Here is a 23,949-nt window from a genome sequence, read left to right on the forward strand (position 1 = left end):
GTTACTCTAGGTTCTGTTACTCTAGTTCTGTTACCTTAGTACCCTAGGTTCTGTTACTCCATGTTCTGTTTCTCTAGGTTCTGTTACTCTAGGTTCTGTTACTCTAGTACCCTAGGTTCTGTTACCCTAGGTTCTGTTACTCTAGGTTCTGTTACCCTAGGTTCTGTTACTCTATGTTCTGTTTCTCTATGTTCTGTTACTCTAGGTTCTGTTACTCTATGTTCTGTTTCTCTATGTTCTGTTACTCTAGGTTATGTTACTCTAGTACCCTAGGTTCTGTTACCCTAGGTTCTGTTTCTCTAGGTTCTGTTTCTCTATGTTCTGTTACTCTAGGTTCTGTTACTCTAGGTTCTGTTACTCTAGTTCTGTTACCTTAGTACCCTAGGTTCTGTTACCCTAGGTTCTGTTACTCTAGGTTCTGTTTCTCTAGGTTCTGTTACCCTATGTTCTGTTACCCTAGGTTCTGTTACCCTAGGTTCTGTTACCCTAGGTTCTGTTACCCTAGGTTCTGCCTGCAGAGAGTAGCATTATTTGTCTGATTCTCTGTAATAATGGTATGGGAATAACAAGACATTTTATTTTGTAAAGTGGTTTCTTGCCTCAGACAACATGTCCAGTCACCTGCTTGTCTGAAGGACAGGTGGATAAACAGGTTAATGTCAAGGCCTGCATGTTTTTTCAAGTCTCGTAGAATGTAGGTCCTACATTGAACACCACACATTGACTGCTACTGTAGACTGAATGATAGAACAGCTATTTTAATGTTAAAATGGGATGTGTTTTCCTCAATTGTTTTTTATGGTAGCCCCACCATGATAGATGTCTCCTACATAAACCATGAGCTTTTACAAGACCATTCATTGTGCAAATCATTCTAAAAGCACCGGCGTTTGAAAACTGTTTTGGTGCACGATTAAAAATATCTATTTTTATTTCTCAAACTGTTCATTGAAGCATGCCTCCCATTCCCATTTCAGGCAACAGGCTATCGGCGAGTCACTCACCGCTTTACAACGTCAGCTGGAGGCAGTAGGGATGAATGTTTTATTCCATATTATGAGGCATGTCTTACCTCGCATCAAAGTAGCCTGTAGTAAGAATCCAACCAGCGAAATGGGGAGGCAAATTATTTTATAAAGACTTCAAAGGCGGAGGGTGAGTTTGGGGAAGCTTACAATTTATCCTAACCGGTTCTACCGTTCAGTTTCTCAAAATCATAAAAATATGAATTAAAATGTTGAAAATCTCGAAGCTAAAAGTCAACTAATGTGAGATCACCAGCCCTTTGATCTCATTGCCGGCTAAAGAAATTACCTCATAGAAGTCATAGCCTATCAAATCAAATGTTATTTGTCACATGCGCCGTGAAATGCTTACTTACAAGCCCTTAACCAACAATGCAGTTTTAAGAAAATGAGAGTTAAGAGAAGATTTACCGGTGTGCTGGGTCCAGGTAATTGAGGTAATATGTACATGTAGGTAGGGGTGAAGGGACTATGCACTGATAACAAACAGCGAGTAGCAGCAGTGTAGAAATAAGGAGGAGGGGGGGTCAATGTAAATAGTCTTATGGCTTGGGGGTAGAAGCTGTTAAGGAGCCTTGTGGACCTAGACTTGGTGCTCTGTGCGGTAGCAGAGAGAAGGTGGCTGGAGTCTTTGACCATTTTTTGGGCCTTCCTCTGACACTGCCTAGTATATAGGCCCTGGATGGCAGGAAGCTTGGCCCAAGTGATGTACTGGGGGCTGTATGCACTACCCCCTGTAGAGCCTTACGGTCGGATGACGAGCAGTTTCCATATCAGGGGTTGATGCAACCGGTCAGGATGCTCTCGATGGTGCAGCTGTAGAACCCTGTTTAGAATGGTGTTTTCCCAGGTGTGCTGTTTAGAATGGTGTTTTCCCCAGGTGTTTTCCCAGGTGGGCTGTTTAGAATGTTGTTTTCCCAGGTGTTTTCCCAGGTGTGCTGTTTAGAATGGTGTTTTCCCAGGTGGGCTGTTTAGAATGGTGTTTTCCCAGGTGGGCTGTTTAGAATGTTGTTTTCCCAGGTGTGCTGTTTAGAATGGTGTTTTCCCAGGTGGGCTGTTTAGAATGTTGTTTTCCCAGGTGGGCTGTTTAGAATGGTGTTTTCCCAGGTGTTTTCCCAGGTGTGCTGTTTAGAATGGTGTTTTCCCAGGTGGTCTGTTTAGAATGGTGTTTTCCCAGGTGTTTTCCCAGGTGGGCTGTTTAGAATGGTGTTTTCCCAGGTGGGCTGTTTAGAATGGTGTTTTCCCAGGTGTGCTGTTTAGAATGGTGTTTTCCCAGGTGGGCTGTTTAGAATGGTGTTTTCCCAGGTAGGCTGTTTAGAATGGTGTTTTCCCAGGTGTGCTGTTTAGAATGGTGTTTTCCCAGGTGGGCTGTTTAGAATGGTGTTTTCCCAGGTGTTTTCCCAGGTGGTCTGTTTAGAATGTTGTTTTCCCAGGTGCTCTGTTTAGAATGGTGTTTTCCCAGGTGTTTTCCCAGGTGTTTTCCCAGGTGTTTTCCCAGGTGTGCTGTTTAGAATGGTGTTTTCCCAGGTGTGCTGTTTAGAATGGTGTTTTCCCAGGTGGGCTGTTTAGAATGGTTTTTTCCCAGGTGGGCTGTTTAGAATGGTGTTTTCCCAGGTGCGCTGTTTAGAATGGTGTTTTCCCAGGTGTTTTCCCAGGTGTTTTCCCAGGTGTTTTCCCAGGTGGTCTGTTTAGAATGTTGTTTTCCCAGGTGCGCTGTTTAGAATGGTGTTTTCCCAGGTGTTTTCCCAGGTGTTTTCCCAGGTGTGCTGTTTAGAATGGTGTTTTCCCAGGTGTGCTGTTTAGAATGGTGTTTTCCCAGGTGGTCTGTTTAGAATGGTGTTTTCCCAGGTGGTCTGTTTAGAATGGTGTTTTCCCAGGTGGGCTGTTTAGAATGGTGTTTTCCCAGGTGTGCTGTTTAGAATGGTGTTTTCCCAGGTGTTTTCCCAGGTGTTTTCCCAGGTGGTCTGTTTAGAATGGTGTTTTCCCAGGTGGTCTGTTTAGAATGGTGTTTTCCCAGGTGTTTTCCCAGGTGTTTTCCCAGGTGGTCTGTTTAGAATGGTGTTTTCCCAGGTGTGCTGTTTAGAATGGTGTTTTCCCAGGTGGTCTGTTTAGAATGGTGTTTTCCCAGGTGTGCTGTTTAGAATGGTGTTTTCCCAGGTGTTTTCCCAGGTGTTTTCCCAGGTGGGCTGTTTAGAATGGTGTTTTCCCAGGTGGTCTGTTTAGAATGGTGTTTTCCCAGGTGGGCTGTTTAGAATGGTGTTTTCCCAGGTGTTTTCCCAGGTGTTTTCCCAGGTGGGCTGTTTAGAATGGTGTTTTCCCAGGTGGTCTGTTTAGAATGGTGTTTTCCCAGGTGGGCTGTTTAGAATGGTGTTTTCCCAGGTGTTTTCCCAGGTGTTTTCCCAGGTGGGCTGTTTAGAATGGTGTTTTCCCAGGTGGTCTGTTTAGAATGGTGTTTTCCCAGGTGGGCTGTTTAGAATGGTGTTTTCCCAGGTGTTTTCCCAGGTGTTTTCCCAGGTGTTTTCCCAGGTGTTTTCCCAGGTGGGCTGTTTAGAATGGTGTTTTCCCAGGTGTTTTCCCAGGTGTGCTGTTTAGAATGGTGTTTTCCCAGGTGGGCTGTTTAGAATGGTGTTTTCCCAGGTGGGCTGTTTAGAATGTTGTTTTCCCAGGTGTGCTGTTTAGAATGGTGTTTTCCCAGGTGGGCTGTTTAGAATGTTGTTTTCCCAGGTGGGCTGTTTAGAATGGTGTTTTCCCAGGTGTTTTCCCAGGTGTGCTGTTTAGAATGGTGTTTTCCCAGGTGTTTTCCCAGGTGTTTTCCCAGGTGTTTTCCCAGGTGGGCTGTTTAGAATGGTGTTTTCCCAGGTGGGCTGTTTAGAATGGTGTTTTCCCAGGTGTGCTGTTTAGAATGGTGTTTTCCCAGGTGGGCTGTTTAGAATGGTGTTTTCCCAGGTGGGCTGTTTAGAATGGTGTTTTCCCAGGTGTGCTGTTTAGAATGGTGTTTTCCCAGGTGTTTTCCCAGGTGTTTTCCCAGGTGGTCTGTTTAGAATGTTGTTTTCCCAGGTGCTCTGTTTAGAATGGTGTTTTCCCAGGTGTTTTCCCAGGTGTTTTCCCAGGTGTTTTCCCAGGTGTGCTGTTTAGGATGGTGTTTTCCCAGGTGGGCTGTTTAGAATGGTGTTTTCCCAGGTGGGCTGTTTAGAATGGTGTTTTCCCAGTTGGGCTGTTTAGAATGGTGTTTTCCCAGGTGTTTTCCCAGGTGTTTTCCCAGGTGTTTTCCCAGGTGTTTTCCCAGGTGTTTTCCCAGGTGTGCTGTTTAGAATGGTGTTTTCCCAGGTGGTCTGTTTAGAATGGTGTTTTCCCAGGTGGTCTGTTTAGAATGGTGTTTTCCCAGGTGGTCTGTTTAGAATGGTGTTTTCCCAGGTGGTCTGTTTAGAATGGTGTTTTCCCAGGTGGTCTGTTTAGAATGGTGTTTTCCCAGGTGTTTTCCCAGGTGTTTTCCCAGGTGTTTTCCCAGGTGGTCTGTTTAGAATGGTGTTTTCCCAGGTGTGCTGTTTAGAATGGTGTTTTCCCAGGTGGTCTGTTTAGAATGGTGTTTTCCCAGGTGTGCTGTTTAGAATGGTGTTTTCCCAGGTGGTCTGTTTAGAATGGTGTTTTCCCAGGTGTGCTGTTTAGAATGGTGTTTTCCCAGGTGGGCTGTTTAGAATGGTGTTTTCCCAGGTGGTCTGTTTAGAATGGTGTTTTCCCAGGTGGGCTGTTTAGAATGGTGTTTTCCCAGGTGTTTTCCCAGGTGTTTTCCCAGGTGGGCTGTTTAGAATGGTGTTTTCCCAGGTGGTCTGTTTAGAATGGTGTTTTCCCAGGTGGGCTGTTTAGAATGGTGTTTTCCCAGGTGTTTTCCCAGGTGTTTTCCCAGGTGGGCTGTTTAGAATGGTGTTTTCCCAGGTGTTTTCCCAGGTGTTTTCCCAGGTGGGCTGTTTAGAATGGTGTTTTCCCAGGTGGTCTGTTTAGAATGGTGTTTTCCCAGGTAGGCTGTTTAGAATGGTGTTTTCCCAGGTGTTTTCCCAGGTGTTTTCCCAGGTGGGCTGTTTAGAATGGTGTTTTCCCAGGTGGTCTGTTTAGAATGGTGTTTTCCCAGGTGGGCTGTTTAGAATGGTGTTTTCCCAGGTGTTTTCCCAGGTGTTTTCCCAGGTGGGCTGTTTAGAATGGTGTTTTCCCAGGTGGTCTGTTTAGAATGGTGTTTTCCCAGGTGGGCTGTTTAGAATGGTGTTTTCCCAGGTGTTTTCCCAGGTGTTTTCCCAGGTGGGCTGTTTAGAATGGTGTTTTCCCAGGTGGTCTGTTTAGAATGGTGTTTTCCCAGGTGGGCTGTTTAGAATGGTGTTTTCCCAGGTGTTTTCCCAGGTGTTTTCCCAGGTGGGCTGTTTAGAATGGTGTTTTCCCAGGTGGTCTGTTTAGAATGGTGTTTTCCCAGGTGGGCTGTTTAGAATGGTGTTTTCCCAGGTGTTTTCCCAGGTGTTTTCCCAGGTGTTTTCCCAGGTGGGCTGTTTAGAATGGTGTTTTCCCAGGTGTTTTCCCAGGTGTGCTGTTTAGAATGGTGTTTTCCCAGGTGGGCTGTTTAGAATGGTGTTTTCCCAGGTGGGCTGTTTAGAATGTTGTTTTCCCAGGTGTGCTGTTTAGAATGGTGTTTTCCCAGGTGGGCTGTTTAGAATGTTGTTTTCCCAGGTGGGCTGTTTAGAATGGTGTTTTCCCAGGTGTTTTCCCAGGTGTGCTGTTTAGAATGGTGTTTTCCCAGGTGTTTTCCCAGGTGTTTTCCCAGGTGTTTTCCCAGGTGGGCTGTTTAGAATGGTGTTTTCCCAGGTGGGCTGTTTAGAATGGTGTTTTCCCAGGTGTGCTGTTTAGAATGGTGTTTTCCCAGGTGGGCTGTTTAGAATGGTGTTTTCCCAGGTGGGCTGTTTAGAATGGTGTTTTCCCAGGTGTGCTGTTTAGAATGGTGTTTTCCCAGGTGTTTTCCCAGGTGTTTTCCCAGGTGGTCTGTTTAGAATGTTGTTTTCCCAGGTGCTCTGTTTAGAATGGTGTTTTCCCAGGTGTTTTCCCAGGTGTTTTCCCAGGTGTTTTCCCAGGTGTGCTGTTTAGGATGGTGTTTTCCCAGGTGGGCTGTTTAGAATGGTGTTTTCCCAGGTGGGCTGTTTAGAATGGTGTTTTCCCAGGTGGGCTGTTTAGAATGGTGTTTTCCCAGGTGTTTTCCCAGGTGTTTTCCCAGGTGTTTTCCCAGGTGTGCTGTTTAGAATGGTGTTTTCCCAGGTGGTCTGTTTAGAATGGTGTTTTCCCAGGTGGTCTGTTTAGAATGGTGTTTTCCCAGGTGGTCTGTTTAGAATGGTGTTTTCCCAGGTGGGCTGTTTAGAATGGTGTTTTCCCAGGTGTGCTGTTTAGAATGGTGTTTTCCCAGGTGTTTTCCCAGGTGTTTTCCCAGGTGGTCTGTTTAGAATGGTGTTTTCCCAGGTGGTCTGTTTAGAATGGTGTTTTCCCAGGTGTTTTCCCAGGTGTTTTCCCAGGTGGTCTGTTTAGAATGGTGTTTTCCCAGGTGTGCTGTTTAGAATGGTTTTTTCCCAGGTGGTCTGTTTAGAATGGTGTTTTCCCAGGTGTTTTCCCAGGTGGTCTGTTTAGAATGGTGTTTTCCCAGGTGTGCTGTTTAGAATGGTGTTTTCCCAGGTGGGCTGTTTAGAATGGTGTTTTCCCAGGTGGTCTGTTTAGAATGGTGTTTTCCCAGGTGGGCTGTTTAGAATGGTGTTTTCCCAGGTGTTTTCCCAGGTGTTTTCCCAGGTGGGCTGTTTAGAATGGTGTTTTCCCAGGTGGTCTGTTTAGAATGGTGTTTTCCCAGGTGGGCTGTTTAGAATGGTGTTTTCCCAGGTGTTTTCCCAGGTGTTTTCCCAGGTGGGCTGTTTAGAATGGTGTTTTCCCAGGTGTTTTCCCAGGTGTTTTCCCAGGTGGGCTGTTTAGAATGGTGTTTTCCCAGGTGGTCTGTTTAGAATGGTGTTTTCCCAGGTAGGCTGTTTAGAATGGTGTTTTCCCAGGTGTTTTCCCAGGTGTTTTCCCAGGTGGGCTGTTTAGAATGGTGTTTTCCCAGGTGGTCTGTTTAGAATGGTGTTTTCCCAGGTGGGCTGTTTAGAATGGTGTTTTCCCAGGTGTTTTCCCAGGTGTTTTCCCAGGTGGGCTGTTTAGAATGGTGTTTTCCCAGGTGGTCTGTTTAGAATGGTGTTTTCCCAGGTGGGCTGTTTAGAATGGTGTTTTCCCAGGTGGTCTGTTTAGAATGGTGTTTTCCCAGGTGGGCTGTTTAGAATGGTGTTTTCCCAGGTGTTTTCCCAGGTGTTTTCCCAGGTGGGCTGTTTAGAATGGTGTTTTCCCAGGTGGTCTGTTTAGAATGGTGTTTTCCCAGGTGGGCTGTTTAGAATGGTGTTTTCCCAGGTGTTTTCCCAGGTGTTTTCCCAGGTGTTTTCCCAGGTGTTTTCCCAGGTGTTTTCCCAGGTGGGCTGTTTAGAATGGTGTTTTCCCAGGTGTTTTCCCAGGTGTGCTGTTTAGAATGGTGTTTTCCCAGGTGGGCTGTTTAGAATGTTGTTTTCCCAGGTGTGCTGTTTAGAATGGTGTTTTCCCAGGTGGGCTGTTTAGAATGTTGTTTTCCCAGGTGGGCTGTTTAGAATGGTGTTTTCCCAGGTGGGCTGTTTAGAATGGTGTTTTCCCAGGTGTTTTCCCAGGTGTGCTGTTTAGAATGGTGTTTTCCCAGGTGTTTTCCCAGGTGTTTTCCCAGGTGTTTTCCCAGGTGGGCTGTTTAGAATGGTGTTTTCCCAGGTGGGCTGTTTAGAATGGTGTTTTCCCAGGTGTGCTGTTTAGAATGGTGTTTTCCCAGGTGGGCTGTTTAGAATGGTGTTTTCCCAGGTGGGCTGTTTAGAATGGTGTTTTCCCAGGTGTGCTGTTTAGAATGTGTTTTCCCAGGTGTTTTCCCAGGTGGTCTGTTTAGAATGTTGTTTTCCCAGGTGCTCTGTTTAGAATGGTGTTTTCCCAGGTGTTTTCCCAGGTGTTTTCCCAGGTGTTTTCCCAGGTGTGCTGTTTAGAATGGTGTTTTCCCAGGTGGGCTGTTTAGAATGGTGTTTTCCCAGGTGGGCTGTTTAGAATGGTGTTTTCCCAGGTGGGCTGTTTAGAATGGTGTTTTCCCAGGTGTTTTCCCAGGTGTTTTCCCAGGTGTTTTCCCAGGTGTGCTGTTTAGAATGGTGTTTTCCCAGGTGGGCTGTTTAGAATGGTGTTTTCTCAGGTGGTCTGTTTAGAATGGTGTTTTCCCAGGTGGTCTGTTTAGAATGGTGTTTTCCCAGGTGGGCTGTTTAGAATGGTGTTTTCCCAGGTGTGCTGTTTAGAATGGTGTTTTCCCAGGTGTTTTCCCAGGTGTTTTCCCAGGTGGTCTGTTTAGAATGGTGTTTTCCCAGGTGGTCTGTTTAGAATGGTGTTTTCCCAGGTGTTTTCCCAGGTGTTTTCCCAGGTGTTTTCCCAGGTGGTCTGTTTAGAATGGTGTTTTCCCAGGTGTGCTGTTTAGAATGGTGTTTTCCCAGGTGGTCTGTTTAGAATGGTGTTTTCCCAGGTGTGCTGTTTAGAATGGTGTTTTCCCAGGTGTTTTCCCAGGTGTTTTCCCAGGTGGGCTGTTTAGAATGGTGTTTTCCCAGGTGGGCTGTTTAGAATGGTGTTTTCCCAGGTGTGCTGTTTAGAATGGTGTTTTCCCAGGTGGTCTGTTTAGAATGGTGTTTTCCCAGGTGGGCTGTTTAGAATGGTGTTTTCCCAGGTGTTTTCCCAGGTGTTTTCCCAGGTGGGCTGTTTAGAATGGTGTTTTCCCAGGTGGTCTGTTTAGAATGGTGTTTTCCCAGGTGGGCTGATTAGAATGGTGTTTTCCCAGGTGTTTTCCCAGGTGTTTTCCCAGGTGGGCTGTTTAGAATGGTGTTTTCCCAGGTGGTCTGTTTAGAATGGTGTTTTCCCAGGTGGGCTGTTTAGAATGGTGTTTTCCCAGGTGTTTTCCCAGGTGTTTTCCCAGGTGTTTTCCCAGGTGTTTTCCCAGGTGTTTTCCCAGGTGGGCTGTTTAGAATGGTGTTTTCCCAGGTGTTTTCCCAGGTGTGCTGTTTAGAATGGTGTTTTCCCAGGTGGGCTGTTTAGAATGTTGTTTTCCCAGGTGTGCTGTTTAGAATGGTGTTTTCCCAGGTGGGCTGTTTAGAATGTTGTTTTCCCAGGTGGGCTGTTTAGAATGGTGTTTTCCCAGGTGGGCTGTTTAGAATGGTGTTTTCCCAGGTGTTTTCCCAGGTGTGCTGTTTAGAATGGTGTTTTCCCAGGTGTTTTCCCAGGTGTTTTCCCAGGTGTTTTCCCAGGTGGGCTGTTTAGAATGGTGTTTTCCCAGGTGGGCTGTTTAGAATGGTGTTTTCCCAGGTGTGCTGTTTAGAATGGTGTTTTCCCAGGTGGGCTGTTTAGAATGGTGTTTTCCCAGGTGTGCTGTTTAGAATGGTGTTTTCCCCAGGTGTTTTCCCAGGTGTTTTCCCAGGTGGTCTGTTTAGAATGTTGTTTTCCCAGGTGCTCTGTTTAGAATGGTGTTTTCCCAGGTGTTTTCCCAGGTGTTTTCCCAGGTGTTTTCCCAGGTGTGCTGTTTAGAATGGTGTTTTCCCAGGTGGGCTGTTTAGAATGGTGTTTTCCCAGGTGGGCTGTTTAGAATGGTGTTTTCCCAGGTGGGCTGTTTAGAATGGTGTTTTCCCAGGTGTTTTCCCAGGTGTTTTCCCAGGTGTTTTCCCAGGTGTGCTGTTTAGAATGGTGTTTTCCCAGGTGGGCTGTTTAGAATGGTGTTTTCTCAGGTGGTCTGTTTAGAATGGTGTTTTCCCAGGTGGTCTGTTTAGAATGGTGTTTTCCCAGGTGGGCTGTTTAGAATGGTGTTTTCCCAGGTGTGCTGTTTAGAATGGTGTTTTCCCAGGTGTTTTCCCAGGTGTTTTCCCAGGTGGTCTGTTTAGAATGGTGTTTTCCCAGGTGGTCTGTTTAGAATGGTGTTTTCCCAGGTGTTTTCCCAGGTGTTTTCCCAGGTGTTTTCCCAGGTGGTCTGTTTAGAATGGTGTTTTCCCAGGTGTGCTGTTTAGAATGGTGTTTTCCCAGGTGGTCTGTTTAGAATGGTGTTTTCCCAGGTGTGCTGTTTAGAATGGTGTTTTCCCAGGTGTTTTCCCAGGTGTTTTCCCAGGTGGGCTGTTTAGAATGGTGTTTTCCCAGGTGGGCTGTTTAGAATGGTGTTTTCCCAGGTGTGCTGTTTAGAATGGTGTTTTCCCAGGTGGTCTGTTTAGAATGGTGTTTTCCCAGGTGGGCTGTTTAGAATGGTGTTTTCCCAGGTGTTTTCCCAGGTGTTTTCCCAGGTGGGCTGTTTAGAATGGTGTTTTCCCAGGTGGTCTGTTTAGAATGGTGTTTTCCCAGGTGGGCTGATTAGAATGGTGTTTTCCCAGGTGTTTTCCCAGGTGTTTTCCCAGGTGGGCTGTTTAGAATGGTGTTTTCCCAGGTGGTCTGTTTAGAATGGTGTTTTCCCAGGTGGGCTGTTTAGAATGGTGTTTTCCCAGGTGTTTCCCCAGGTGTTTTCCCAGGTGGGCTGTTTAGAATGGTGTTTTCCCAGGTGGTCTGTTTAGAATGGTGTTTTCCCAGGTGGGCTGTTTAGAATGGTGTTTTCCCAGGTGTTTTCCCAGGTGTTTTCCCAGGTGTTTTCCCAGGTGTTTTCCCAGGTGTTTTCCCAGGTGTGCTGTTTAGAATGGTGTTTTCCCAGGTGTTTTCCCAGGTGTGCTGTTTAGAATGGTGTTTTCCCAGGTGGGCTGTTTAGAATGGTGTTTTCCCAGGTGGGCTGTTTAGAATGTTGTTTTCCCAGGTGGGCTGTTTAGAATGGTGTTTTCCCAGGTGTTTTCCCAGGTGTGCTGTTTAGAATGGTGTTTTCCCAGGTGTTTTCCCAGGTGTTTTCCCAGGTGTTTTCCCAGGTGGGCTGTTTAGAATGGTGTTTTCCCAGGTGGGCTGTTTAGAATGGTGTTTTCCCAGGTGGGCTGTTTAGAATGGTGTTTTCCCAGGTGGGCTGTTTAGAATGGTGTTTTCCCAGGTGTGCTGTTTAGAATGGTGTTTTCCCAGGTGTTTTCCCAGGTGTTTTCCCAGGTGGTCTGTTTAGAATGTTGTTTTCCCAGGTGCTCTGTTTAGAATGGTGTTTTCCCAGGTGTTTTCCCAGGTGTTTTCCCAGGTGTGCTGTTTAGAATGGTGTTTTCCCAGGTGGGCTGTTTAGAATGGTGTTTTCCCAGGTGGGCTGTTTAGAATGGTGTTTTCCCAGGTGGGCTGTTTAGAATGGTGTTTTCCCAGGTGTTTTCCCAGGTGTTTTCCCAGGTGTTTTCCCAGGTGTTTTCCCAGGTGTGCTGTTTAGAATGGTGTTTTCCCAGGTGGGCTGTTTAGAATGGTGTTTTCCCAGGTGGTCTGTTTAGAATGGTGTTTTCCCAGGTGGTCTGTTTAGAATGGTGTTTTCCCAGGTGGGCTGTTTAGAATGGTGTTTTCCCAGGTGTGCTGTTTAGAATGGTGTTTTCCCAGGTGTTTTCCCAGGTGTTTTCCCAGGTGGTCTGTTTAGAATGGTGTTTTCCCAGGTGGTCTGTTTAGAATGGTGTTTTCCCAGGTGTTTTCCCAGGTGTTTTCCCAGGTGTTTTCCCAGGTGGTCTGTTTAGAATGGTGTTTTCCCAGGTGTGCTGTTTAGAATGGTGTTTTCCCAGGTGGTCTGTTTAGAATGGTGTTTTCCCAGGTGTGCTGTTTAGAATGGTGTTTTCCCAGGTGTTTTCCCAGGTGTTTTCCCAGGTGGGCTGTTTAGAATGGTGTTTTCCCAGGTGGGCTGTTTAGAATGGTGTTTTCCCAGGTGGGCTGTTTAGAATGGTGTTTTCCCAGGTGGTCTGTTTAGAATGGTGTTTTCCCAGGTGGTCTGTTTAGAATGGTGTTTTCCCAGGTGGGCTGTTTAGAATGGTGTTTTCCCAGGTGTGCTGTTTAGAATGGTGTTTTCCCAGGTGTTCTGTTTAGAATGGTGTTTTCCCCCAGGTGGGCTGTTTAGAATGGTGTTTTCCCAGGTGCTCTGTTTAGAATGGTGTTTTCCCAGGTGGTCTGTTTAGAATGGTGTTTTCCCAGGTGGGCTGTTTAGAATGGTGTTTTCCCAGGTGTTTTCCCAGGTGTTTTCCCAGGTGGGCTGTTTAGAATGGTGTTTTCCCAGGTGGTCTGTTTAGAATGGTGTTTTCCCAGGTGGGCTGTTTAGAATGGTGTTTTCCCAGGTGTTTTCCCAGGTGTTTTCCCAGGTGTTTTCCCAGGTGTTTTCCCAGGTGTTTTCCCAGGTGGGCTGTTTAGAATGGTGTTTTCCCAGGTGTTTTCCCAGGTGTGCTGTTTAGAATGGTGTTTTCCCAGGTGGGCTGTTTAGAATGTTGTTTTCCCAGGTGTGCTGTTTAGAATGGTGTTTTCCCAGGTGGGCTGTTTAGAATGGTGTTTTCCCAGGTGGGCTGTTTAGAATGGTGTTTTCCCAGGTGGGCTGTTTAGAATGGTGTTTTCCCAGGTGTTTTCCCAGGTGTGCTGTTTAGAATGGTGTTTTCCCAGGTGTTTTCCCAGGTGTTTTCCCAGGTGTTTTCCCAGGTGGGCTGTTTAGAATGGTGTTTTCCCAGGTGGGCTGTTTAGAATGGTGTTTTCCCAGGTGTGCTGTTTAGAATGGTGTTTTCCCAGGTGGGCTGTTTAGAATGGTGTTTTCCCAGGTGGGCTGTTTAGAATGGTGTTTTCCCAGGTGTGCTGTTTAGAATGTGTTTTCCCAGGTGTTTTCCCAGGTGGTCTGTTTAGAATGTTGTTTTCCCAGGTGCTCTGTTTAGAATGGTGTTTTCCCAGGTGTTTTCCCAGGTGTTTTCCCAGGTGTTTTCCCAGGTGTGCTGTTTAGAATGGTGTTTTCCCAGGTGGGCTGTTTAGAATGGTGTTTTCCCAGGTGGGCTGTTTAGAATGGTGTTTTCCCAGGTGGGCTGTTTAGAATGGTGTTTTCCCAGGTGTTTTCCCAGGTGTTTTCCCAGGTGTTTTCCCAGGTGTGCTGTTTAGAATGGTGTTTTCCCAGGTGGGCTGTTTAGAATGGTGTTTTCCCAGGTGGTCTGTTTAGAATGGTGTTTTCCCAGGTGGTCTGTTTAGAATGGTGTTTTCCCAGGTGGGCTGTTTAGAATGGTGTTTTCCCAGGTGTGCTGTTTAGAATGGTGTTTTCCCAGGTGTTTTCCCAGGTGTTTTCCCAGGTGGTCTGTTTAGAATGGTGTTTTCCCAGGTGGTCTGTTTAGAATGGTGTTTTCCCAGGTGTTTTCCCAGGTGTTTTCCCAGGTGTTTTCCCAGGTGGTCTGTTTAGAATGGTGTTTTCCCAGGTGTGCTGTTTAGAATGGTGTTTTCCCAGGTGGTCTGTTTAGAATGGTGTTTTCCCAGGTGTGCTGTTTAGAATGGTGTTTTCCCAGGTGTTTTCCCAGGTGTTTTCCCAGGTGGGCTGTTTAGAATGGTGTTTTCCCAGGTGGGCTGTTTAGAATGGTGTTTTCCCAGGTGTGCTGTTTAGAATGGTGTTTTCCCAGGTGGTCTGTTTAGAATGGTGTTTTCCCAGGTGGGCTGTTTAGAATGGTGTTTTCCCAGGTGTTTTCCCAGGTGTTTTCCCAGGTGGGCTGTTTAGAATGGTGTTTTCCCAGGTGGTCTGTTTAGAATGGTGTTTTCCCAGGTGGGCTGTTTAGAATGGTGTTTTCCCAGGTGTTTTCCCAGGTGTTTTCCCAGGTGGGCTGTTTAGAATGGTGTTTTCCCAGGTGGTCTGTTTAGAATGGTGTTTTCCCAGGTGGGCTGTTTAGAATGGTGTTTTCCCAGGTGTTTCCCAGGTGTTTTCCCAGGTGGGCTGTTTAGAATGGTGTTTTCCCAGGTGGTCTGTTTAGAATGGTGTTTTCCCAGGTGGGCTGTTTAGAATGGTGTTTTCCCAGGTGTTTTCCCAGGTGTTTTCCCAGGTGTTTTCCCAGGTGTTTTCCCAGGTGTTTTCCCAGGTGTGCTGTTTAGAATGGTGTTTTCCCAGGTGTTTTCCCAGGTGTGCTGTTTAGAATGGTGTTTTCCCAGGTGGGCTGTTTAGAATGGTGTTTTCCCAGGTGGGCTGTTTAGAATGGTGTTTTCCCAGGTGGGCTGTTTAGAATGGTGTTTTCCCAGGTGTTTTCCCAGGTGTGCTGTTTAGAATGGTGTTTTCCCAGGTGTTTTCCCAGGTGTTTTCCCAGGTGTTTTCCCAGGTGGGCTGTTTAGAATGGTGTTTTCCCAGGTGGGCTGTTTAGAATGGTGTTTTCCCAGGTGGGCTGTTTAGAATGGTGTTTTCCCAGGTGGGCTGTTTAGAATGGTGTTTTCCCAGGTGTGCTGTTTAGAATGGTGTTTTCCCAGGTGTTTTCCCAGGTGTTTTCCCAGGTGGTCTGTTTAGAATGTTGTTTTCCCAGGTGCTCTGTTTAGAATGGTGTTTTCCCAGGTGTTTTCCCAGGTGTTTTCCCAGGTGTGCTGTTTAGAATGGTGTTTTCCCAGGTGGGCTGTTTAGAATGGTGTTTTCCCAGGTGGGCTGTTTAGAATGGTGTTTTCCCAGGTGGGCTGTTTAGAATGGTGTTTTCCCAGGTGTTTTCCCAGGTGTTTTCCCAGGTGTTTTCCCAGGTGTTTTCCCAGGTGTGCTGTTTAGAATGGTGTTTTCCCAGGTGGGCTGTTTAGAATGGTGTTTTCCCAGGTGGTCTGTTTAGAATGGTGTTTTCCCAGGTGGTCTGTTTAGAATGGTGTTTTCCCAGGTGGGCTGTTTAGAATGGTGTTTTCCCAGGTGTGCTGTTTAGAATGGTGTTTTCCCAGGTGTTTTCCCAGGTGTTTTCCCAGGTGGTCTGTTTAGAATGGTGTTTTCCCAGGTGGTCTGTTTAGAATGGTGTTTTCCCAGGTGTTTTCCCAGGTGTTTTCCCAGGTGTTTTCCCAGGTGGTCTGTTTAGAATGGTGTTTTCCCAGGTGTGCTGTTTAGAATGGTGTTTTCCCAGGTGGTCTGTTTAGAATGGTGTTTTCCCAGGTGTGCTGTTTAGAATGGTGTTTTCCCAGGTGTTTTCCCAGGTGTTTTCCCAGGTGGGCTGTTTAGAATGGTGTTTTCCCAGGTGGGCTGTTTAGAATGGTGTTTTCCCAGGTGGGCTGTTTAGAATGGTGTTTTCCCAGGTGGTCTGTTTAGAATGGTGTTTTCCCAGGTGGTCTGTTTAGAATGGTGTTTTCCCAGGTGGGCTGTTTAGAATGGTGTTTTCCCAGGTGTGCTGTTTAGAATGGTGTTTTCCCAGGTGTTCTGTTTAGAATGGTGTTTTCCCCCAGGTGGGCTGTTTAGAATGGTGTTTTCCCAGGTGCTCTGTTTAGAATGGTGTTTTCCCAGGTGGTCTGTTTAGAATGGTGTTTTCCCAGGTGTTTTCCCAGGTGTTTTCCCAGGTGGGCTGTTTAGAATGGTGTTTTCCCAGGTTTGCTGTTTAGAATGGTGTTTTCCCAGGTGTGCTGTTTAGAATGGTGTTTTCCCAGGTTTGCTGTTTAGAATGGTGTTCTCTCAGGTGTGCTGTTTAGAATGGTGTTCTCTCAGGTGTGCTGTTTAGTTTGGTGTTTTCCCAGGGGTTTTCCCAGGTGTTTTCCCAGGTGTGCTGTTTAGAATGGTGTTCTCTCAGGTGTGCTGTTTAGAATGGTGTTTTCCCAGGTGTTTTCCCAGGTGTGCTGTTTAGAATGGTGTTCTCCCAGGTGTTTTCCCAGGTGGGCTGTTTAGAATGGTGTTTTCCCAGGGGTTTTCCCAGGTGGGCTGTTTAGAATGGGGTTTTCCCAGGTGGGCTGTTTAGAATGGTGTTTTCCCAGGTGGGCTGTTTAGAATGGTGTTTTCCCAGGTGCGCTGTTTAGAATGGTGTTTTCCCAGGTGTGCTGTTTAGAATGTTGTTTTCCCAGGTGTTTTCCCAGGTGTTTTCCCAGGTGTTTTCCCAGGTGTTTTCCCAGGTGTTTTCCCAGGTGGGCTGTTTAGAATGTTGTTTTCCCAGGTGTTTTCCCAGGTGTGCTGTTTAGAATGGTGTTTTCCCAGGTGGTCTGTTTAGAATGGTGTTTTCCCAGGTGGGCTGTTTAGAATGGTGTTTTCCCAGGTGTGCTGTTTAGAATGATGTTTTCCCAGGTGTTTTCCCAGGTGTGCTGTTTAGAATGTTGTTTTCCCAGGTGTTTTCCCAGGTGCTCTGTTTAGAATGGTGTTTTCCCCAGGTGTTTTCCCAGGTGCGCTGTTTAGAATGGTGTTTTCCCAGGTGCGCTGTTTAGAATGGTGTTTTCCCAGGTGTGCTGTTTAGAATGGTGTTTTCCCAGGTGCGCTGTTTAGAATGGTGTTTTCCCAGGTGCGCTGTTTAGAATGGTGTTTTCCCAGGTGCGCTGTTTAGAATGGTGTTTTCCCAGGTGCGCTGTTTAGAATGGTGTTTTCCCAGGTGTGCTGTTTAGAATGGTGTTTTCCCAGGTGTGCTGTTTAGAATGGTGTTTTCCCAGGTGTGCTGTTTAGAATGGTGTTTTCCCAGGTGTGCTGTTTAGAATGGTGTTTTCCCAGGTGTGCTGTTTAGAATGGTGTTTTCCCAGGTGCGCTGTTTAGAATGGTGTTTTCCCAGGTGTGCTGTTTAGAATGTTGTTTTCCCAGGTGTTTTCCCAGGTGTTTTCCCAGGTGTTTTCCCAGGTGGGCTGTTTAGAATGTTGTTTTCCCAGTTGTTTTCCCAGGTGTGCTGTTTAGAATGGTGTTTTCCCAGGTGGTCTGTTTAGAATGGTGTTTTCCCAGGTGGGCTGTTTAGAATGGTGTTTTCCCAGGTGTGCTGTTTAGAATGATGTTTTCCCAGGTGTTTTCCCAGGTGTGCTGTTTAGAATGTTGTTTTCCCAGGTGTTTTCCCAGGTGCTCTGTTTAGAATGGTGTTTTCCCCAGGTGTTTTCCCAGGTGCGCTGTTTAGAATGGTGTTTTCCCAGGTGCGCTGTTTAGAATGGTGTTTTCCCAGGTGTGCTGTTTAGAATGGTGTTTTCCCAGGTGCGCTGTTTAGAATGGTGTTTTCCCAGGTGCGCTGTTTAGAATGGTGTTTTCCCAGGTGCGCTGTTTAGAATGGTGTTTTCCCAGGTGCGCTGTTTAGAATGGTGTTTTCCCAGGTGTGCTGTTTAGAATGGTGTTTTCCCAGGTGTGCTGTTTAGAATGGTGTTTTCCCAGGTGTGCTGTTTAGAATGGTGTTTTCCCAGGTGTGCTGTTTAGAATGGTGTTTTCCCAGGTGTGCTGTTTAGAATGGTGTTTTCCCAGGTGTTTTCCCAGGTGTGCTGTTTAGAATGGTGTTCTCCCAGGTGTTTTCCCAGGTGGGCTGTTTAGAATGGTGTTTTCCAAGGGGTTTTCCCAGGTTGGCTGTTTAGAATGGGGTTTTCCCAGGTGGGCTGTTTAGAATGGTGTTTTCCCAGGTGGGCTGTTTAGAATGGTGTTTTCCCAGGTGCGCTGTTTAGAATGGTGTTTTCCCAGGTGTGCTGTTTAGAATGTTGTTTTCCCAGGTGTTTTCCCAGGTGTTTTCCCAGGTGTTTTCCCAGGTGTTTTCCAAGGTGGGCTGTTTAGAATGTTGTTTTCCCAGGTGTTTTCCCAGGTGTGCTGTTTAGAATGGTGTTTTCCCAGGTGTGCTGTTTAGAATGATGTTTTCCCAGGTGTTTTCCCAGGTGTGCTGTTTAGAATGTTGTTTTCCCAGGTGTTTTCCCAGGTGCTCTGTTTAGAATGGTGTTTTCCCCAGGTGTTTTCCCAGGTGCGCTGTTTAGAATGGTGTTTTCCCAGGTGCGCTGTTTAGAATGGTGTTTTCCCAGGTGTGCTGTTTAGAATGGTGTTTTCCCAGGTGCGCTGTTTAGAATGGTGTTTTCCCAGGTGTGCTGTTTAGAATGGTGTTTTCCCAGGTGCGCTGTTTAGAATGTTGTTTTCCCAGGTGTTTTCCCAGGTGTTTTCCCAGGTGTTTTCCCAGGTGTTTTCCCAGGTGTTTTCCCAGGTGGGCTGTTTAGAATGTTGTTTTCCCAGGTGTTTTCCCAGGTGTGCTGTTTAGAATGGTGTTTTCCCAGGTGGTCTGTTTAGAATGGTGTTTTCCCAGGTGGGCTGTTTAGAATGGTGTTTTCCCAGGTGTGCTGTTTAGAATGATGTTTTCCCAGGTGTTTTCCCAGGTGTGCTGTTTAGAATGTTGTTTTCCCAGGTGTTTTCCCAGGTGCTCTGTTTAGAATGGTGTTTTCCCCAGGTGTTTTCCCAGGTGCGCTGTTTAGAATGGTGTTTTCCCAGGTGCGCTGTTTAGAATGGTGTTTTCCCAGGTGTGCTGTTTAGAATGGTGTTTTCCCAGGTGCGCTGTTTAGAATGGTGTTTTCCCAGGTGCGCTGTTTAGAATGGTGTTTTCCCAGGTGCGCTGTTTAGAATGGTGTTTTCCCAGGTGCGCTGTTTAGAATGGTGTTTTCCCAGGTGCGCTGTTTAGAATGGTGTTTTCCCAGGTGTGCTGTTTAGAATGGTGTTTTCCCAGGTGTGCTGTTTAGAATGGTGTTTTCCCAGGTGTGCTGTTTAGAATGGTGTTTTCCCAGGTGTGCTGTTTAGAATGGTGTTTTCCCAGGTGTGCTGTTTAGAATGGTGTTTTCCCAGGTGTGCTGTTTAGAATGGTGTTTTCCCAGGTGTGCTGTTTAGAATGGTGTTTTCCCAGGTGTGCTGTTTAGAATGGTGTTTTCCCAGGTGTGCTGTTTAGAATGGTGTTTTCCCAGGTGCGCTGTTTAGAATGGTGTTTTCCCAGGTGTGCTGTTTAGAATGGTGTTTTCCCAGGTGCGCTGTTTAGAATGGTGTTTTCCCAGGTGCGCTGTTTAGAATGGTGTTTTCCCAGGTGCGCTGTTTAGAATGGTGTTTTCCCAGGTGTGCTGTTTAGAATGGTGTTTTCCCAGGTGCGCTGTTTAGAATGGTGTTCTCCCAGGTGCGCTGTTTAGAATGGTGTTTTCCCAGGTGCGCTGTTTAGAATGGTGTTTTCCCAGGTGCGCTGTTTAGAATGGTGTTCTCCCAGGTGGTCTGTTTAGAATGGTGTTTTCCCAGGTGGGCTGTTTAGAATGGTGTTTTCCCAGGTGTGCTGTTTAGAATGGTGTTTTCCCAGGTGTTCTGTTTAGAATGGTGTTTTCCCCCAGGTGGGCTGTTTAGAATGGTGTTTTCCCAGGTGCTCTGTTTAGAATGGTGTTTTCCCAGGTGGTCTGTTTAGAATGGTGTTTTCCCAGGTGTTTTCCCAGGTGTTTTCCCAGGTGGGCTGTTTAGAATGGTGTTTTCCCAGGTTTGCTGTTTAGAATGGTGTTTTCCCAGGTGTGCTGTTTAGAATGGTGTTTTCCCAGGTTTGCTGTTTAGAATGGTGTTCTCTCAGGTGTGCTGTTTAGAATGGTGTTCTCTCAGGTGTGCTGTTTAGTTTGGTGTTTTCCCAGGGGTTTTCCCAGGTGTTTTCCCAGGTGTGCTGTTTAGAATGGTGTTCTCTCAGGTGTGCTGTTTAGAATGGTGTTTTCCCAGGTGTTTTCCCAGGTGTGCTGTTTAGAATGGTGTTCTCCCAGGTGTTTTCCCAGGTGGGCTGTTTAGAATGGTGTTTTCCCAGGGGTTTTCCCAGGTGGGCTGTTTAGAATGGGGTTTTCCCAGGTGGGCTGTTTAGAATGGTGTTTTCCCAGGTGGGCTGTTTAGAATGGTGTTTTCCCAGGTGCGCTGTTTAGAATGGTGTTTTCCCAGGTGTGCTGTTTAGAATGTTGTTTTCCCAGGTGTTTTCCCAGGTGTTTTCCCAGGTGTTTTCCCAGGTGTTTTCCCAGGTGGGCTGTTTAGAATGTTGTTTTCCCAGGTGTTTTCCCAGGTGTGCTGTTTAGAATGGTGTTTTCCCAGGTGGTCTGTTTAGAATGGTGTTTTCCCAGGTGGGCTGTTTAGAATGGTGTTTTCCCAGGTGTGCTGTTTAGAATGATGTTTTCCCAGGTGTTTTCCCAGGTGTGCTGTTTAGAATGTTGTTTTCCCAGGTGTTTTCCCAGGTGCTCTGTTTAGAATGGTGTTTTCCCCAGGTGTTTTCCCAGGTGCGCTGTTTAGAATGGTGTTTTCCCAGGTGCGCTGTTTAGAATGGTGTTTTCCCAGGTGTGCTGTTTAGAATGGTGTTTTCCCAGGTGCGCTGTTTAGAATGGTGTTTTCCCAGGTGCGCTGTTTAGAATGGTGTTTTCCCAGGTGCGCTGTTTAGAATGGTGTTTTCCCAGGTGCGCTGTTTAGAATGGTGTTTTCCCAGGTGTTTTCCCAGGTGTGCTGTTTAGAATGGTGTTCTCCCAGGTGTTTTCCCAGGTGGGCTGTTTAGAATGGTGTTTTCCCAGGGGTTTTCCCAGGTTGGCTGTTTAGAATGGGGTTTTCCCAGGTGGGCTGTTTAGAATGGTGTTTTCCCAGGTGGGCTGTTTAGAATGGTGTTTTCCCAGGTGGGCTGTTTAGAATGGTGTTTTCCCAGGTGCGCTGTTTAGAATGGTGTTTTCCCAGGTGTGCTGTTTAGAATGTTGTTTTCCCAGGTGTTTTCCCAGGTGTTTTCCCAGGTGTTTTCCCAGGTGTTTTCCAAGGTGGGCTGTTTAGAATGTTGTTTTCCCAGGTGTTTTCCCAGGTGTGCTGTTTAGAATGGTGTTTTCCCAGGTGTGCTGTTTAGAATGATGTTTTCCCAGGTGTTTTCCCAGGTGTGCTGTTTAGAATGTTGTTTTCCCAGGTGTTTTCCCAGGTGCTCTGTTTAGAATGGTGTTTTCCCCAGGTGTTTTCCCAGGTGCGCTGTTTAGAATGGTGTTTTCCCAGGTGCGCTGTTTAGAATGGTGTTTTCCCAGGTGTGCTGTTTAGAATGGTGTTTTCCCAGGTGCGCTGTTTAGAATGGTGTTTTCCCAGGTGTGCTGTTTAGAATGGTGTTTTCCCAGGTGCGCTGTTTAGAATGTTGTTTTCCCAGGTGTTTTCCCAGGTGTTTTCCCAGGTGTTTTCCCAGGTGTTTTCCCAGGTGTTTTCCCAGGTGGGCTGTTTAGAATGTTGTTTTCCCAGGTGTTTTCCCAGGTGTGCTGTTTAGAATGGTGTTTTCCCAGGTGGTCTGTTTAGAATGGTGTTTTCCCAGGTGGGCTGTTTAGAATGGTGTTTTCCCAGGTGTGCTGTTTAGAATGATGTTTACCCAGGTGTTTTCCCAGGTGTGCTGTTTAGAATGTTGTTTTCCCAGGTGTTTTCCCAGGTGCTCTGTTTAGAATGGTGTTTTCCCCAGGTGTTTTCCCAGGTGCGCTGTTTAGAATGGTGTTTTCCCAGGTGCGCTGTTTAGAATGGTGTTTTCCCAGGTGCGCTGTTTAGAATGGTGTTTTCCCAGGTGCGCTGTTTAGAATGGTGTTTTCCCAGGTGCGCTGTTTAGAATGGTGTTTTCCCAGGTGTGCTGTTTAGAATGGTGTTTTCCCAGGTGTGCTGTTTAGAATGGTGTTTTCCCAGGTGTGCTGTTTAGAATGGTGTTTTCCCAGGTGTGCTGTTTAGAATGGTGTTTTCCCAGGTGTGCTGTTTAGAATGGTGTTTTCCCAGGTGTGCTGTTTAGAATGGTGTTTTCCCAGGTGTGCTGTTTAGAATGGTGTTTTCCCAGGTGTGCTGTTTAGAATGGTGTTTTCCCAGGTGTGCTGTTTAGAATGGTGTTTTCCCAGGTGTGCTGTTTAGAATGGTGTTTTCCCAGGTGTGCTGTTTAGAATGGTGTTTTCCCAGGTGTGCTGTTTAGAATGGTGTTTTCCCAGGTGCGCTGTTTAGAATGGTGTTTTCCCAGGTGCGCTGTTTAGAATGGTGTTTTCCCAGGTGCGCTGTTTAGAATGGTGTTTTCCCAGGTGCGCTGTTTAGAATGGTGTTTTCCCAGGTGTGCTGTTTAGAATGGTGTTCTCCCAGGTGCGCTGTTTAGAATGGTGTTTTCCCAGGTGCGCTGTTTAGAATGGTGTTCTCCCAGGTGTGCTGTTTAGAATGGTGTTCTCCCAGGTGCGCTGTTTAGAATGGTGTTTTCCCAGGTGGGCTGTTTAGAATGTTGTTTTCCCAGGTGGGCTGTTTAGAATGGTGTTTTCCCAGGTGGGCTGTTTAGAATGGTGTTTTCCCAGGTGGGCTGTTTAGAATGGTGTTTTCCCAGGTGGGCTGTTTAGAATGGTGTTTTCCCAGGTGGGCTGTTTAGAATGGTGTTTTCCCAGGTGTTTTCCCAGGTGGGCTGTTTAGAATGGTGTTTTCCCAGGTGTTTTCCCAGGTGGGCTGTTTAGAATGGTGTTTTCCCAGGTGCGCTGTTTAGAATGGTGTTTTCTCAGGTGTGCTGTTTAGAATGCTGTTTTCCCAGGTGGGCTGTTTAGAATCGTGTTTTCCCAGGTGTGCTGTTTAGAATGGTGTTTTCCCAGGTAATAGCATTTTGGCAAATGTTTAAAAAGGAAGTTTTATTGGCTGCTTCATTACATAGGTTACATCTTCTGTTAAGATTCATTACCATAATGTAAATGTTCTGTTACGATTCATTACCATAATGTAAATGTTCTGTTAAGATTCATTACCATAATGTAAATGTTCTGTTAAGATTCATTACCATAATGTAAATGTGATTTCTGTCATTCTGAACGCTGTGTCAGGACACCTCAATGCATATGGATCCGGTAAATTTCTCAAATGGTTGGTAAATAAAAAAACAATCTTCCCGGTCACGTTGTCGGGCGTCACATCTTCCTAGGAAACCCTGCTGCTTTCTGTCTCCTACTTTGTTGCCTGGTTTTCCAGACACAGTGGCCTGGACTAAAAAGATCTCCATTGAGAATCCTTTTAGTTCTAGACAAGGCTTAGTCATGCTGCATCATTTTAGACAGTAGTTTTGAAAGTAAGGTTTACAATTCAAAATGGGTCCCTGATAATTGTGCACAATTGTGTACTACGTCATCAATTTCATATATGTTATGTCCTGCAAAAAAAAAAAATATATATATATGTTTATTCGTACAATAAGTTATGAATTTGTAAGTGCTTAAGACCCACACACTGCCTTTTTAATCTGTGTCTAATTAACTGGCCCTATACGTCTAAGCCTTTTATCTATCAGACTACAGCCAGCCCAAAGAAATACTCTGCCTGGTGTGTAGACTGTAGTCACAGTTGGTTGCAGCTGGACATAGTTGCTCGTTCGACAGTTGGTCCTGATTTAACACGAATAGTCTACCACGGACTGTACAACTCAATGCTTAGTTGGCTGTAGTTGTATAGATGTATAGAAAGCCTGTAAACCTCTCTCATCTCCATGTGTAATTGTGTTAATGATCTATTCTCAAATGGCTGGTAAATTATGGCTATCCCTCCCTCCCTCCCTCCCTCCCTCCCTCCCCCCCTCCCTCCCTCCCTCCCTCCATCCATCCATCCATCCCTCCCTCCCTCCCTCCCTCCCTCCCTCCCTCTCTCCCTCTCTCCCTCCCTCCCTCCATCCATCCCAGACATGGAGGAGCCGGAGCTGGTGAATGGGGACGGGATGGACCAGCACACGGACGGGGAAGAACAAGTCGTCACCAGGACAAAAACCAAGAGGAAGAAGTGAGTGCTGGACTGCTGTAGGCCAGACCCTGTAGGGCAGACCCTCCATAGCTTGGTACCACATCTGTTTGTACGGTTTGCAAACCCATGTGGTCATTGTGACCATCGGAAAACAGCACAACCAGATCTGTGACTAGGCTAGACCCACCATGTCTGTGGTGCTGTATGCAGTGTGTGGGGGGTGGGGTATTCAATGCTCTAAAGCAACTGCTACAGAACATATGAAGAAGAGAACATTGTGACGAATCTAACATTCAGCATCGAACTATGGGGACGTTCCAGGTCGCCTATTATGAGTATGTGTTCCAGGATCCCCCA

The 23,949-nt window shown here is 46.4% G+C and overlaps 1 protein-coding gene across 1 annotated transcript in view; it reads left to right on the plus strand.

Annotated features, from left to right (window-relative positions):
- Positions 1 to 23,949, plus strand: part of tmem237a (transmembrane protein 237a) — a 57,648-nt gene that overhangs the window by 20,090 nt on the left and 13,609 nt on the right. The window contains exon 4 of the mRNA XM_055871908.1: positions 23,535 to 23,631. Within this exon, the coding sequence (XP_055727883.1) occupies positions 23,535 to 23,631 (97 nt within the window). The remainder of the gene's footprint in view (positions 1 to 23,534; positions 23,632 to 23,949) is intronic.

The sequence above is a fragment of the Salvelinus fontinalis genome, chromosome 19 (assembly GCF_029448725.1).
Source record: "Salvelinus fontinalis isolate EN_2023a chromosome 19, ASM2944872v1, whole genome shotgun sequence".
NCBI classification, from domain to species: Eukaryota; Metazoa; Chordata; class Actinopteri; order Salmoniformes; family Salmonidae; genus Salvelinus; species Salvelinus fontinalis.